Here is a 17,144-nt window from a genome sequence, read left to right on the forward strand (position 1 = left end):
TCTATAACTTTTTGAATACAGCTAAGAGAAAATTTTAAATTACATATGTGACATACATTTCTGGGTTTTGTGATATATTTACATTGGGTAGCACTGGTTTGTTTTCCATGTTCACAGTGACCCTCTTTTCTTACTCTGTATATTAGTTATAAAAATAAGGAGGAGGAGAAGGAGGAGGAGGAGGAGAGGGTGGAAGAGGAAAAGGAGGAAGAAGAGAAGGAAAAGGAGAGGAAGAGATCTATATAGACTACTAGTGAGGTTTCCATTATTTGTCCTATGTGAAAAACTTCATAAACTGCAGAACTCTCTCTAAACCTTGGTTATGTAATTAAATGATATTAGAAATTAAAAACTAGTTCCCTGGATATTAGATGACTTACATTATCAAGTAATAGTCTAATTTCCTTGACTGTGTTTCCACTAGTCAGATATGGTTGCAAATATTCACAACAGAAGATATAATTTAGAAAACAAAAATATCTAAGTTATGTTTTCATCCATAATTTAAAAAATAATGAGACAAGAAGCCCTAAAGTTCTTCTACATATATTATTCTGTACATTTGGAGTTGGCGACAGGTGACTTCCCACCTCTACTATGATAAGATTGACTTTAGCATCTTTAACCTTTGCTTTCCCATTTGAAGAGTGTAGATCATAATGCTGACATAAATGAGTAGTTATGATGAAATAAGAATAAAAATAGAAGTTTATTCATTTTTATCAGTACCATTATTATTACTACAACTTTTATCATGCCAGAGTTCATGCATATGCCCAACAGTTGTCAGTCACAAAAAGGAAAGAAGATGTTTATTGAATGAATAAGAGTCACAGTAAATGAAAAAATAATAAAAGGAATTTTAACTGGCATAATTGTCTTTAGAATGTCCAATTCCCCGTTCTATTAGAATACATTCACTTGCTTATGGAATGCTCATTTGTAAATGTACAACATTTTAGACACACATGTATATTCCTGAAAATTAAAAATATAATCACAAAACTACTGTCTTTTTATTTTAATACTTTATCAGGAAGACATTTAAGTCTATAAACAAAAAAGTAAAATTGAGGAATCTAAACTTTAATATTTATCAAATTCTGAAAACTAAGGACATAGCAGTATTTATTTTTTAGGCAACATTCCTGATATCATGAAATTCTATCCCATAGGACCTTTTAGAATAGAATGAAATTTGATGAGTCTTGATGTATCTGCTCAGGGGCAATACCACCCGCTCCAACAGGCAACTAGACACGTAGTCTATCAAATGTGTCAAAGAAAGGAAAATAAATGCATTCTTTCCATGGTCAGAAGATAATGATGCTTAACATATTTTAAACCTATTTCAAGAATGAAAGGTTAGATCAACAATATAAGTATTTTCTTGTGGCTGCCATTCCACACAGAATGATAATCAATGGAGATCTGATTAGTTTGAAAGCTTCATTTGTACTTTCTTCTCTGGCAGAGTCCTTAATGTTTATCAAATTTTATTTTTAATGGAAAATTTTACTCTCAGTTTAGGCTCCTTTTTACTAAACTCTAAGTATAGACAAACAAATTTATTGTAAATTTTGAATCGTGTTTTCCAATAAAAGAATATTTTCTTTTGCTCACTGAAGAAATAGTTTTTATATATTAGATTTAGGAAAGGGTTTGGGAATAGCAGATCTTTCTACGTTTTCATGAGACATGGCTGGAATGTTTAATTTTATCTTTTAATAACAGTATATACATGCTCATTCATTTGCATAAGACATTTTAATATGTTCTAAATAAAATGATTAATCACTGACTTCTCTTTACATTTATTTTTAATTCTAAATCTGTTGACCTGCCCAATGACCATTAATAGGATCTTACTCTGCGGGAAGCGAGGAGGGTTGTCATTGACATCAGTCAGTGTGATGTTCACTGTGGTGGTCCCCGATAAGCCTCCCATCTGGCCGCCCATGTCCTTGGCCTGGATGACCACCTGGTATTGCTCCCTGTTTTCTCTGTTCATGTTTGGTAAAGCAGTCCTGATGATACCTTTGAAAAAATACAAGCACATTTGTTATGTTCACTAAATTCTCAATTACTTGATCAAGAAGCTTACAAATAGTTTTCTTAAAGTAGTAATATTTACAATTAATTTTCATCTAAAATTGTAAAGTGATTACATGATTACACTTGATAATTTATATATTATTTTTCTATCTTCAAGTAACCCCATATATTCAGTAGGGTGACCTAAATCCATACATAAAAACATCAAAGCAGTTATATTAGCTCATTCCATTTAATGTTGAGTTCTAACATCTTCAAGCGTGGCATCATCATTCTTCATGAGTGCTAATGTTAAGGTTTTGTTCTCCTTCTCCCATCTATCCAATTCTAAAGGTCATAACAATGATTAAATTAACAAATGCTGATTCATTATTCCTGACCTGTTTCAGGCTCCACAGAGAAATAGGGCTGCCCTTGAAGTATGCTGTAAATTACTCTGGCGCTGTTCCCATATGAAGGGTCATCGGCATCTGTAGCTGTGACTTGCACCACAGAAGTACCTGAAGTATCCAAATTCAGCTTAGTTCTGCACAGTACCAGAAGGAGGAGCAAAAGCACTGGTTTTCATTGAAGACTACAATGATTTTTGGCTTTAATAATGACCTCTTAAAGAAACTGCTGTATATTATTCTGATGAAAATCATACATATAAATGATTATTTTTATAATATTGTTATAAGTAAATTTTTGAATGCAAATATTTGGCCAACAGTGTATTTTTATGCATGCAATAGGTAATGCTATCATAACATAATATCAGAATACAATAAATGCAGTACGCTTGTTAATGCTCATCTTTGATGTTTAAATTCATTTTCACAAAGTAGATTTGTTTAACGAAAAGGGCATATCTAGGAGTAAGTATATCTTCTCTTCCCCTCACCACTAAATAACACTAAAAATAATTAACATCTGTTCTAAAATACAATTTTATGAATAGATAGATTCTAAACTTAGAAATAATCCAAGATGATCCCAAGTTCCAGGAACTATGAAAATCTTTTTAATAAGTTCATTATATTTAAAAGGGCTTTATATGTAAGGTGACTGCCAAAAGTCCTTGGGATTTACTGAAGTAAATATCAAATAACAATTTCAGAAAAATGCTTAAGAAACATGGTCTGAGAAGTTGCTATTATATAACGCTAGAGCCACTTCATCAGTTTAAACAACTACACACAAATCTGAGAAGTGTTAATTCTACCTCATGCAAATATACATGTCGAAAAATGCTCATCTTTTTCCTATGCTCATAATTCCCTGCCATTATCTCTTTAATAGTAAGAAAAATTTTAAGTAGTTTTAACTTTCTTTGTCTATAAATACACCTTTATTTACATTGAACAAGAAACCCCATTTTATTAAGTGTATGAGGATACTTTAAAGTTTGGGGAAAAATTGAACTATAAGATAACTTCATTTTGGTGCAAAAGAATTCTGAAATCCATGCATGCTTTTTCCTAATACACATTTCCCATGAATTTTCAGAAAACCCCTAGCATAGTTCTCCTTTTTCATTCCACCTGTTCTATAGCTTCTGAAACTGTTTACTTCTATACAGCTTATGATTAACTGTGGGTTTTAAGCTGGTTTATTTTAATAGGAGATTTAAATTTGTAGATTTTTGTATATAAAGATGTACTAATGAAAGTTTCTTAACATTGAATAAACATTCAGTAATATAAAAATAAAAATTCACTCTATTATATCTATGATAGTCTAAATGTAGTTATCATGTATTTGGTATCAAATTTTACTCTTATCCAAATCCATGTAACAAAATTTTTATGTTCATACATTTTCTACTGAAGTTCTATGATATTTTCTTAATTTTTGAAGAAAGTATCTATATATACGTATCATAAGATTTATAAATCCATAAGAATTGTAAAATGAAATAATCTTTTTTTCTAACTCATTTTTTCCTAAGTGAAAAAAAAAGTACACTTAGAAGTGAATCAATGTTAATTTCAATTAACTGATCCTAATATTGTAAGAATTCTTGATAATTACTGTTCATGCTTTGAAACCATCATAAAAGATGTCAATGAACTTACCAACAACGGACATTTCAGGAACACTAGCTGTATAAATTTCTTCTGGAAATGTTGGCTCATTGTCATTGATATCATGGATTTTGATCACAAACTCAGATTCCGGTTCTACTGGTCTCAACGTTCTTCTGTTAATAGCTTGTGCACGTAGAGTATAGAAGGCCTTTTCCTCCCTATCAATTCTTCGTGTGGCATGAATATCACCTGTTTTTTCATCAATAATAAATAGAGTACCAGCTCCATCTCCAGATAAAATATATTTGAGTGATCCATCTCCTTTATCTTGGTCTGAATGGAGCTGGGGGGAATAAAAGAATATATAGCCGTGATATTGTCTAAAGACACACAATGCCGAAGGAATTAAAAAAAAAAAAAAAAAAGATCTGTCAAACCCCATCACTGACTGAATAATGGAGTCAGTTATCTTGGTTCTTGAAATGTGAGTGGAATAAATTTGAACACACTAATTTTTAACACTTTAAACACTAGGAAGCCTTTTGCATATTAGTGCGATTTTTATTTTAAATAGACAAAGTATTGAAAATAAACTAATCTCTCTTCTTTGTTTTGCTTGTAAATAACCATTGTTGAGGGCAAATATCCTCGTAAAGACATTTCCTATGCTGGTGTAAATACTGATGGCTCATATCTTTCTGGGTATAGAAAATTATTTTACTTTTGGGAAAGTCATATCCTATAAGCCTAGTTTTAGCTCTTGTGTTTCACGGAATAATTAGTGGCATCTTAAGCAAAGCTATGTGTGACATACTTCCTACTTTAAGAACACCATACCCCATTTTTTGTTTCTTAAAAATTATCAAAACAAGTATTTTATTGAGGAACTCAGCAGGGGTATAGATAGATGTCTATAAAACACATGCCTCTATGTTTTAAAGTTGCAAATAAAGTTAGTAAACTATAAAATATGTTATAGCCACCAATCAAATACATCATAAAAACTTCAAAAGACAAGCTCTGTGTAGGAGCAAAGCAGCACAGGACAAGCCAACTTCTTGGTCTCCTGAATATACCTTTAACACAACCACACTAAATCTTTCAAAATGCACATTCCATCTCAGTGCAAATGATAGCCAAGAAGCCCAAGTGCTGTAAGTGAATCCCATGTATATTATTTTTCAACAGGTGCCCAAGAGGTTAGACTGCTGGCTTATGGGTGTATATAGCAGTGATTTTGATCTTTATGTCACCGAACTAGAGAAGAGACTCTCCTAAGACTTAGAAAGAATCTCAAGGATCTCTGATCAGAGAGTAATGAATAGATTCCAAGTACAATGAGGATATTCTGGAAATAAATAAGTGGCACTAGATAGACATACCCACCATCTCCCATGAGCTTCTTATCCTGAAGGAAGGGGTTGACCATGTAGAAACAGAGCTTGGCTTTGAAAAACCCCCAAGATTATAAATTCTTCTTTGGTTAATCCACCTAATCAACATGCATTTTTATATGCTAGGATCATAGTTTTATTATTTGTAATATAAAAATGTACTTTGGGGGCTGGTATTGGAGGGCAGAAGTTAAACCACCATTTGTAATTAAGTTCCAGCTGCTTCACTTCTAATACAGCTCTCTCAGAATGCACCTTGGAAAACAGCAGAAGATGGCCTAAGTGCTTGGGCCCCTGTACCAGCATAGGAGATTCTGATGGAGTAATAGACTCCTGGCTTCTGTATGGCCCAGCCCCTGCTTTTGCAGCCATGTTGGGAGTAAACCAGTTGGAAGATCTCTCTCTCTCTCTATCTCCAACTCTGCAACTCTGCCTTTCAAATAAATTAAAATATTTAAAATAATACAATTTTTAGATTTCATTATTTATTGAATGAGAAATATTTAGTATCCTGTAGGTTTTAAACTTCTATGAAGCATTTCTTATACCTGAAACATCATCACAGTCATGTATTATTTATTTAATTTTAATTTGATTTTGCAATTCTTTGCTTAAATTTTTATTTAGGTAGCTTATTTGAAAGGCAGAGAAACAGAGCAATAGAGACAGACAAAAGATATTCCAGTAGGGCCTAGCTATAGCCAGAACACAATCCATGGGAATGCTAGGAATTCAACCACCTGCTGCCTGCCAGGTAGCACTTTAGCAAACAACTGGAATGTGGAGTGAAACCAAAACTCAGACCCATGTACTTTATATGGAATGAGCACATCCCAAGTATTATCTTAAATACTGTAACAAATACTCATCCCTATATTTAAATATTCATGTAAAATATATATCCAAATCAGAATAGACACATTGAAATGTAGCCTAGAGAATTAAAAATAGGAGACAATATACTCCAATTATGTGAAACATCACATCTAAATAGCTTCTGTTTGTGTTCTTTAGATTACCTACATCAACACATTTTCATCTAATTAAGTGTAAGAATATCAAGCTAATTACTTCCTATTTAAAGGAGAATTTTATTTCTTTAATTGAAAGATTCTTTTTTATGGAAACATATGTCAATGAAGTTAACTGAAAATATTTTATATAGACATTAAAGTATTTAAAATAAATATATTTATATGTTTATAATATGTTGTGTTACAGATTATCTTTGGTTCTAAAAAGCAGCCTGCTTTTGGATTAGTGGTTTGTAATAAACATTTAGCCATCAACTCTGGATAAAACTATTTTCTGGATAAATAACTCATTATTGGAGGTATAAGTGATAAAGAAAATCCCAAATGGAAATATAGTTTGAGAAAAAGATAAAGAATTCAAATAAGAAACAATTTTACTGTATTTTTAGCTATTCAAAAACAGTAAAGTAAGGGTAAGAAACTCAGGAAGTATCTGCCTTTATGTGAAAAGCCCTCAGAAGTAACATATGACTGTGTTGTCCAGGGAACCATTCTCAAAAAGTCACAAGACTGATGCTTTGTAGTAATTGAAAATGCTGCAGTTGCCTGGAAACTTTCCAATTATATGCAAGTACAACACAGTGGCAATTTTCTAAGTAGCAGATCTAAGTATTATATATTTATTATTCTGTCAGGGAATCAAAATAATTCAAGAAAAGATTATTGATTTTATCAATCATTTGTTTAGATAATTTTGTGGTTTGTAGAGACAGCTATAATGTTTACTGTCTACTCGTTCAATAGATTTAATTGAGAAATATTTGTTTACTCTCACAAGAGTCAGGTATTTCCAATAGTAAATCAACAATTTCATTCTAATTACGTGGAACAGAAACAGTATGCATAGAAGTCATAAGACAGTCCCTATACTAACCCAGAGCCATGACTGAGGGTTTCTAAAGCATCAGTATCCAACCTGGCAGATAAAGAATGCATAAAGTTTTGAACCCAGATAATTTTGATATTTTATGAATTTCACATCTTAGAACAAACACATAAAATAGATTTGGGGTAGAGAAAGATCTAAGGCAAGATCATTAAAACCAGCTACCATTTCTAATCAGTTAGAAAGTTTAAAAGAAACGTTGCTTGGATGGTGAGATTTTAATTTTTATAAAGCTCAGATTTTAGAATATAAATCACAGCAGGATTTTACCTTCACTTATACTGCAGAGAGTGAAAATGAAGTTTTGTAATTGGACCACATACTGTGGGAATTTCTGTTGGCTCAGAAAATTGAACATGGTCATATGAAATTAGAAACAAGGGTAGCAAGTTAGATATACTGTGGTTTTGAGAATCAGAAAATGAAAGGATTTCTACTTTTCCTAATAGGCATATAATTAAAAGAAAAAAATTGCATCTATGAATTTCTAAGTTTTGCTCTTAAGAAGCCAGAGTTATCAGATATCTTTCTTGAACTACAGCTTACATTAATGGCCTTTGAAATTGCTCTTTTCTTACTGAGGGAATGAACTGAACAGCAACATTAGAAAAAAGAGCAAAAATTACCATACTGGGGTCATGACATTAGCCTGCATTTAATGAAAGATTATCTTAAAACATATTTGAAAAAAATTGAAAATTAAGGAAGTACATGAAATGTTCATTATAGTGGGTGTGGCAGAAATACCAATATTCTAGATCTCCTGAGATGGAGAATTGTTTCATCTAGAGCTGAATAATAACATATAAATTGATGCTGATGATTTCGTAACAGGTTTAGAAAGAGACTAATGGACAACATTCTTTAAATATAATCTACTGTCTAGGTTACTCTGCTTCTTTTTAAAGTTTCTTTTATTTTATTTGAAAGGCAAAAAAACAGGGACTATGAGAGAGAGAGAGAGAGAGAGAGAGAAAGGCGCACTGAAAGCTCTCCTATCTTGAGGCTCACTCCACAAATGTCCAGCGTAGCCACCACCACTGGGCTAGGCAGAAGCTCAGAGCCATCAGTTCAGTCCAGGTCTCTACACTGCTGGAAGGGACCTCACTATTTGAGCTATCTATCACCAAGGTGTGTATTAGCAGAAAGCGGGATTGGAATCAGTTGTGGGAGGAGGTTGTGGGGGTTGAGACAGGACTCAAACCCAGGTATTCTGATATGATGTAGAAACCCAGTTTTTTTTTTTTTTTAGTTTTTCTGTCCCTATTTATTTACTTATTTATTTTTATAACTTTTATTTATACAAAGTGAACAAATTTAATGTATTTCATATATACAGATTTAGAAGCATAGTGATAGTGCCTACTGTATTCTCCTTCCTGCCCACTCTCCCACCTTCACTCCAACTTCCTTTCTTATTCATTGTTTTAATTTTTATAATGACATACTGTCAGTTTATTTTGAAATCATAAGGCCAGTGTCTAAAGAGGTGGAAAAACTCGCATTTAATGTTTTTGTTTATTATTTTAATCATCTCTTTTCTGTTGTATTTTCTCCTTTTGGCCTGGTATTATCTCCTTTCCTAATTCTTTATTTGTGTGATGCAATTTTATTTTCCATTTCTACTCATTTACTAGGTAATGATCAGAGGAGTCATTTTTTTTTAAAGATTTATTTATTTATTTGACAGGAGGTAGAGTTACAGTGAGAGGGAGAGACAAAGACAAAGGTCTTCTATCCACTGATTCACTCCCCAGATGGCCGCAAGGCCAGAGCTGTGCTAATGCAAAGCCAGAAGCCAGGAGCTTCTTCTGGGTTTCCGATGTGAGGACAGAGGGCCAAGCACTTGGGCCATCTTTTACTGTTTCCCCTAGCCATAGCAGAGAGCTGGATTGGAAGTGGAGCAGCCGGTACTCAAAATCCATACGGGATGCCGGCACTGTAGGTGGTGGATTTACCCATTGTAACACAGCACTGGCCCCAGGAGTCAGTTCTTACAACTGTAGCCTCTTATTAAGCCTTCTTTTTAAAAATTTGTGTATAAGATAACAGTATTTGGATTTAGTAAACATTTAATTGAATAAAACCAGCAATTTGTATCACAGGTCATGTACCAAAAATCTTAAAACATTGACTTTGAAAAAATACTTTTATATTGATTTGTCTTGTGCTATTTTGCTATGTGAGGCATTAGGTTTCCTTTAAACATAGGAAAAATATTAAATTCTTGTGGCTTTAGTTCCTCAGTAACACCTGTTCTCCGGTGTGAAACATTTGTGCCACAAATCTTTAAGAAGAATTTTATGTTAATACTGACCTTTTCCTTCCTTGAGAAAAGCCTATTAAAAATTCACAACCTTCTGTGTTCCTTGTAAACTCACAAGCAGATAAAGGACATGGCAAGATACATGACAACTAATGAAAATTGAACAACTGGTACTGCACATTTAAAAGTCATTTTCCTATTGTCTAACTTTTTATTCAAATATGTTTAATTATAAATCATTACTATATTTTCTTATATTGAATAGCTTTAATACTCAATACTAAACAATCCATTGAATTTAAAGCAATACTTTATCCATGAATCATTTAATGAGTGCCTGGGAATTTCAAGTATGCCTAGTTGCCAATAATTTTATAACATATAATTTTTTTTTGCCAAGCAGTCATCTTCAGGTGTTTGTGTAAAATGGAGTTTATAAGATAACAGGAATTTTGTGACCTATCTAGTTTAAGACCACCTTCTTTTTAATAGGAAGAAATTTAGATTACATATCATCCATCTAATGAAAGTTAAATAAGGGTTACGCTTCAGCATTGTACTGAGTTTGTGGAAGTTTTTGTGGGCTGGGGCTGCTATAGAATGATACTGCAGATGGGAGTCTTACAATCAGCACGTGTTTATTTCTCCTGGTTCTGGGAGCTGGGAAAGCCTGAGACCAAGGTGCCCACAGATCTGGTATCTGGTGAGGACCAGCTTTCGGATTCATAGAGGGTTCCTTCATTTGGCAGCACAGGCAAGGAATCTCCCCCGGGGCTTCTCTGACAAGAGCACAGTTCCCATCTGTGGTGGCTCCACATTCAAATTTGCACCACCTAAAACCGTTACCATGGGGATTAGGATTTCATTGTATGAATTTTGTACAGAGAACATTACACTGCAGCAAATTCTTATTTCACATGATCACTTCATTTTTCTTTTCCAGTTACATTGAATGAAGAAATATTCTAAGAAGCAATCAAAGTTTGTCCATTCAAAGTGCAGAGAGTTTAAGTAATTTGCTACCAAAAGGAAAACAAATATAAAAGATTTTTCTTTATATTTTTACCTCTCGCTAGAAGAAAATATGAAGAACAACTTAAAAAGTGTAAAATTATATCCATCCATATTGCCAGTACAAAATTAAGATTCAGAAGAACTAATATTGCTTATATTTTTAGATAATTTTCCTCATTCAAATTCTTGATACCATTTTATATTAATAATTATTGATATCTAGCTGCATTCTAAAATTGGGAAATCATAGTGGGGAAAATCTGAACTACATTTCAAGAATTATATTAAAGTTTGCATTGATAGAATAATTTCATGAATGATAAATTTTGAGAAATGAATCACAGAAACCAAAGCATACAGAGTTTTAACAATTTCTGTTTCGTTTTTCATGTGCATCAATCTAAAATTATCAGAAATTGAAGAGGTTTTCTAATGTACCATGATAATTTTATGCCTGATTTTCTATCAAACAGCCAACATATTTTATAATTATTTAGAAAAATCCAGAATGTGGCAAATATGCTGTTCTCTTCTGTTGGCATCAACATTAGCATGCTGCTCTAATTGCTCCAGTGAGTAATATGATATCAATTGAAAAATAAATCACTAAATCAAATAACTAAATTTGCATCCAATAAAAATACTGGTGAAGACTGCCCAGCAACAGAAAGCAGCTGAAAGCTTGTTAAGACCAGCAAAAACAATCTGGTCAGAAATAAATAAGCAGCTACTCATTTGGTGGGAACTGGAAAGCAAAAAAAGCAAGAATGCTGGGAAAATGAATTGGAGCATGGGAAGTGTGCAGGGTAAGATTATGAAGAATTCTCCAAGTATATTTTTCTTCACCAAGACATAAAACACATAGCAATGCATCTACCATTTTTTTTTTAAATCTCAGTGGAAAAATTCTTTCAAAAATAGAAATGAAGAGAACTAAAATGCCAATATAATGGATTATATAAACAATTATAATTAGCTTAAAATATACCATACATATGATTAAGATGAATATGCACTTTTTTAATTATTCCCTTCTGGGACCAGACACAAGAACAGATGATTTAAACGATGAATGGGGGGGCCGGTGCTGTAGTGCAGCTGATTAAAGCCCTGGCCTGAAGTGCTGGCATCCCATATAGGCACCAGTTCTAGTCCCTGCTGCTCCTCTTCCAATCCAGCTCTCTGCTATGGCCTGGGAAAGAAGATGGTCCAAGTCCTTGGGCCCCTGCATCCATGTGGGAGACCCAGAAGACACGCCTGGCTCCTGGCTTCAGATGGGTACAGCTCTGGCCATGGCAGCCATCTGGGAAGTGAACCAGTGGATGGAAGACCTCTCTCTCTGTCTCTAACTCTCTCTGTAACTCTTTCAAATAAATAAAATAAATTTTAAAATAAATGAATACATAAATAAGTGATGAATGGAGAGTCATGTCTGCACAGTTAAGTGCTTAGATAGATAGATAGATAGGTAGTGATTTGTTTTCCATATTTGTCAGGGTTCTTTCCTAGAGGGCTCTTCCAAGAGAAAATATTTCATTGGGTCTAGACTGAATATCTAGTGATTCTTGTTCCCATCTGATCTAAGAGCACAAGTACTAGAAGCTGGCCTTGAGTAAATGGTGTGCCCTACATAGTAAGTCCAGTCTGGGATGATACTGCAGCTTTAGAAGCTCTCTTAGAAATCACTAAGAATTACTGGAATTGGCATGTGACACAAGGTAAACTAACCACTTTGGAGGCCCACATCCCATATGAGAATGCTTCCTTCAAGTTCTGGTTATTCCACTTCGGACCCAGCTCCCTGCTAATTGGCACCTTTAGAGACGGCAGATAATGGCTCAAGCACTCGGGTCCTTGCCACCCATGTGGGAGACCCAGATTGAGTTCTGAGATCCTGATTTTGGCTAGTTCTGGGCTCCTGGCCCAACCCTAACTATTATGGGCATTTGGGAAGGGAAGGGAATCAGTAGATAAAGGATCTCTCCGTGTATCTCTTTCTCTGTTTCTCTATGCCATTCCAATACAATGAAAAATAGAAAAAAAATTTTAAAAAATTATTCAACACCCTACAAAAGCTCAAACTTCTTAGCAGAAAGGACTATAAAATTCTAGAAAGTACCTCCTAAAAAACACTAGTAACCCATATTTTGAAATATCTCAAGTTTGGATATATTTATTTGCTAATACTACAAGTATACCAAAATTACTTTGAATGGATATACTTAATTTATTCAAAGACATACTTTTACAGACTTATCTGCTTCAAAGTCCAGCAATTTCAAAACTATTCTAGGGGAAATTGCAAGATCTTTAATGGTATGTAAAATATGCAACAGACTTTTTTTTCTAATGTGTTATATTATTCATTTTAAAGAAAGTTATTTGGGACAAGAGAAGGAAGGTCAACAGTCTTTAGATGCTAGTATCTTCCTTCCTATAATCTTGGAAATCTTGGAGTTATGCAAAATATTCCCAGTGACCTGAAAATCACAATGAATATTTTGATAACTTGTTTTCCCTACAATTAATGATGTCTTCCAGAGCATCCTGGACTCACAGTATAAGTGAAGAGGAGATAGAGAAGAAAGAGAGAGGGAGAGGGAGAGGGAGAGGGAGAAGGAGGGAGCTAGAAGGAGGAGGAGGGAGAGAAAAAGAGAGAGAAACAGACATATCAAGGAAGTGGCTCCTGTTAATAATGGGACTGGCACCCTAAAATCTATTGGGAAAGTCTTAAAATTGACACTGCAACCTTGAGTCAGAAATTCACAGGACAGGACAGCGTGTTGAAAGTTCAGTTAAGATTTCTATATGGAGGTGTTGAGGTAGAACAGTTTTTCTTCTTTGGCAAGTTTCAATCCTTAATCCCAAGGCCTTCACTGCTTGGAAGAAGCCCACCCACATCATGGAGGATAACTTCTTTATGTCATGTTTACACTTTATAAATGTCAATCTCAGCTAAGAAATAGCTTTATAACTACATTGAGACTAAAGTTTAACCAGACAACAGGGCATCATATTTTAACAAGATTATCATGTAAAATTAATGATCACAGGTGATAAGCAGTAATCTAACAAACAAAAAGAATAATGAAAAACAACCCATTTTAGAGGATTTATGTTCTAATAGATGGTGTTTGCTAAAGAATAAAAATTACACATGCAAAAAGGCATGATCATATGACAAATGCATACATGGTACAACAGAAAATGGAAATATAGGTAATTAACACAGATTTAGAAGATGAGTATAATATATTGGAGAGCGTAAGGGAAAGATTGAAAAATATATAAAAAAGGTAAAAAAGAATCAAAAGATCTTTCAAAAGTGAAATTCTATGTCAGGAATTCATAAATCTAAATAGTTTTGCAGCAGATTGAATAAAGATCCAAAATTAATCTTTGGAAAAGTAATAAAGAAATCCCCAGATGCAATCAGATGCACAGAATATATACAAAATAAAACACAAATAAGAAAAATAATAAATAAAAACTACCATTGGATGCTATAAAGCAGAATAAACAGTTGCAACACACATGAAATTTGATTCCCGGAGGGAAGAAATTGAGAACTTTATTTGAAAGGAAAAATGGCTTAAAATTTTTAAAACTGGCAAAAGCTATCAACCCATAAAAAATAGAGTTTGAAAATTTCAAAAAAAAATAGTAAAAGCAAACCCACAACTAATTAAGTTACAGTCCAAATTTTGAAGTCCAAGACATAGGAATATTTTTGAGCATCCTGAAAAGAAAAACACTAACATCAAAGCAGCGAGTTTAACCTTATGAGTTGTTTCTCAATAGAAATAATGAGAACCAAACACAATTGAATAACAGTGATAGACAATGATTGTGTAAAAATGGATTTTGAAAGGAAGGACATTTTAGTATGATCTTAGATAAAAACTAAGGGAATCTACTCCAAAAGGCTTTCAGTAAGAGCAACACCAAGTTCCCAGGCAGAGTAAACATGAAAATGCTGAACGCCATAATTCTAAATGATAAATATAAATCATTACCAAATATCAAGAACAATAAGAGTAATGTCTTTGCTGTAGTACAGGGCAAATATAACTTAGAAAATATTCTAAATTTCCAACAAGTTTATGAAAATGCATAGAATCCTACTCTTAAAAATATCTCTAGTATTATGCCCAATAGAAAAATTAAATTCTACTTTTAATTGATCAATAATAATCATATCTATTTATAAAGTTTCATATCTGGTAGGTCAGAGTGGAAAGACTGTGCAAAGATAAACTGTGTTAAATTGGAATTGTACATTTTGTTATATACCTTTTAAGTACAATTTTATTGTTGAATACAAATTTAGCATAGTTTAGCACAGTTTATCTGTGGCATCTTTCCATTTCCTATCTGACTCCACCACCCACACCCTTCATCAACTCCAGACTTGCAAGTATCTCTGTAATGCATAGAAAAAATACAACTACAATGAAATATAAAAAATAAACAAAACAAATGGCAGGATCCCATAAATGTAAGTACTTTATTAAACTTACACCAGATTTTTTTTTTTTTTTTTGACAGGCAGAGTTAGACATTGAGAGAGAGACAGAAAGGTCTTCCTTCCATTGGTTTACCTCCGAAATGGCCACTACGGTCAGCTCGCTGTGTTGATCCGAAGCCAGGAGCCAGGTGCTTCCTCCTGGTCTCCCATGCAGGTGCAGGGCCCAAGTACTTGGGCCATCCTCCACTGCCTTACCGGGCCACAGCAGAGAGCTGGACTGCAAGAGGAGCAACCGGGACAGAATCCGGTGCCCTAATTGGGACTAGAACCTGGGGTGCCAGTGCCTTAGGCGGAGGATTAGCCTAGTGAGCAACGGTGCCAGCCATATACCATATATTTTTAAGAAATAAAATGCAACTGAATTGAATTGTAGTTCAGGTGAATAAATCTTTGTGTGTCCTTTCACCCCTTTCCATACTTCCTTATGCATGCCACCGTCGTGAGGTCAGAGTGTATCTTTTTCTTCCATATTTTGTATTTTTACAATTTGAATAACAGCAGTTCTCCTAAACAGAACATAGCAATTGAATTACCCATCCCACCATGAAGTCTTTGCTTTTTGGAAACTGTATGGTTATCAAGCCAGGTGTTCAAGCTAATAACCTAGAAGTTATTCGTTCTTTCCCCTAGTCTACCCCTTTATTACATAAGCAAATCCTTTATGATTTCAACATATATCTCTAATCACTTCTCACAGTGCTCACCACTACCATTAAGGCACAAATCAATGAAAGCTGCCACCTATACCCCATCTAATCTCTCTGTTTATGTTCCCATTTTTCTATGGTCATTTCCTACCCACCTGCCAATGCAATCATTTTAAATGAAAAGTGGTACATATACCTACTCCACACAAAACTCACCGAGGTTTACCCATCACATTTAAACAAAGTAGCCTAATTTACAACGTTTATAATGATGCAGCCCCTGCCTTTCACTCTTTTTTAAAAATTATTTATATACAGGGAACAAATTTCATGTATTTCAAATATATACTGTTTTAAGAGTATAATGATACTTCCCATAATGATACTCCCTCTTTCCTTCCTTCCCTCCTCCTTCTTTTGTTATTTTTGTTCTAATTTTTACAATGACATACGTTAGATTTACTTTACAATCACAAGCTTAACCCTCCACTGAATGAATAATTTAACTAGTATTAAGTAGAAAAAAACACTGTTCTTCAGGAGTATGGACAAGGGCTGTAAACAACAATCAAATCTCAAAATGCCAAGTTTTCTCATATATATTACTTTTTTTTGTACTCTGTATATTACCACAAATCAGGGAAAGCATGTGAGATTTGTCTTTTGGGAATTGGCTAATTTCACTAAAGCATAATGCCTTTCACCTTGATTTCACGTCTTTCCATTTTTCCTTTAACCACTAAAACCCATCCTGGGTGTCTTAGTCTTGTTTGTGTTGCTATAAAAATAGCTGAGGCTCAGAATTTTATTTTAAAAAGAGGTTTATTTAACTCAAAGTTTTGGAAACTGAAAATCCAAGAGGCAGTGCCATCTGTTCAGTCTCTAATGAAGGCCTTCATCTTCTGTCTACATCATAACATGGCAAATAGAATCACATGGCAGGAGCACCACAGTACATGTGGAAGAGAGAACAAGAAAGAAGGGAGGAGCCAGGCTCACTCACTTGTGTGGACTGGCTCTTGTGAGAATTAATCCACTCCTAACCTGAAGCCCAACCTGAAGTAACAAAACAACGTACAAGAACAAAAACCATGCTAAAACTTTGATTTGGATTGCAATGAGCTTACAAATTTTAATTGTGGATTATGTCATTTGATCATGTTTTCAATGATCTCCATTTAGTAGAACATTGCAGTGTCCATCAATACTATTACATTTTTATTTTTAATACTTACCTCACTTCTACCATTTGAACTTATGAGGCTCATGTTCAAGTTTCTAGGTGTTACTGTGGGTGATATTTTTCTAGTG

The 17,144-nt window shown here is 33.8% G+C and overlaps 1 protein-coding gene across 1 annotated transcript in view; it reads right to left on the minus strand.

Annotated features, from left to right (window-relative positions):
- LOC100343059 (cadherin-10) overlaps positions 1–17,144 on the minus strand; it is a 160,564-nt gene that overhangs the window by 41,572 nt on the left and 101,848 nt on the right. The window contains exons 3-5 of the mRNA XM_017344663.4: positions 4,113–4,407; positions 2,436–2,555; positions 1,870–2,037 (exon numbers count right to left, since the gene is read on the minus strand). Coding sequence (XP_017200152.2) covers positions 1,870–2,037; positions 2,436–2,555; positions 4,113–4,407 — 583 coding nt within the window. The remainder of the gene's footprint in view (positions 1–1,869; positions 2,038–2,435; positions 2,556–4,112; positions 4,408–17,144) is intronic.

Source organism: Oryctolagus cuniculus, chromosome 14, assembly GCF_051225735.1.
Source record: "Oryctolagus cuniculus isolate XC-2025 breed Fujian yellow rabbit chromosome 14, ASM5122573v1, whole genome shotgun sequence".
Lineage (NCBI taxonomy): Eukaryota > Metazoa > Chordata > Mammalia > Lagomorpha > Leporidae > Oryctolagus > Oryctolagus cuniculus.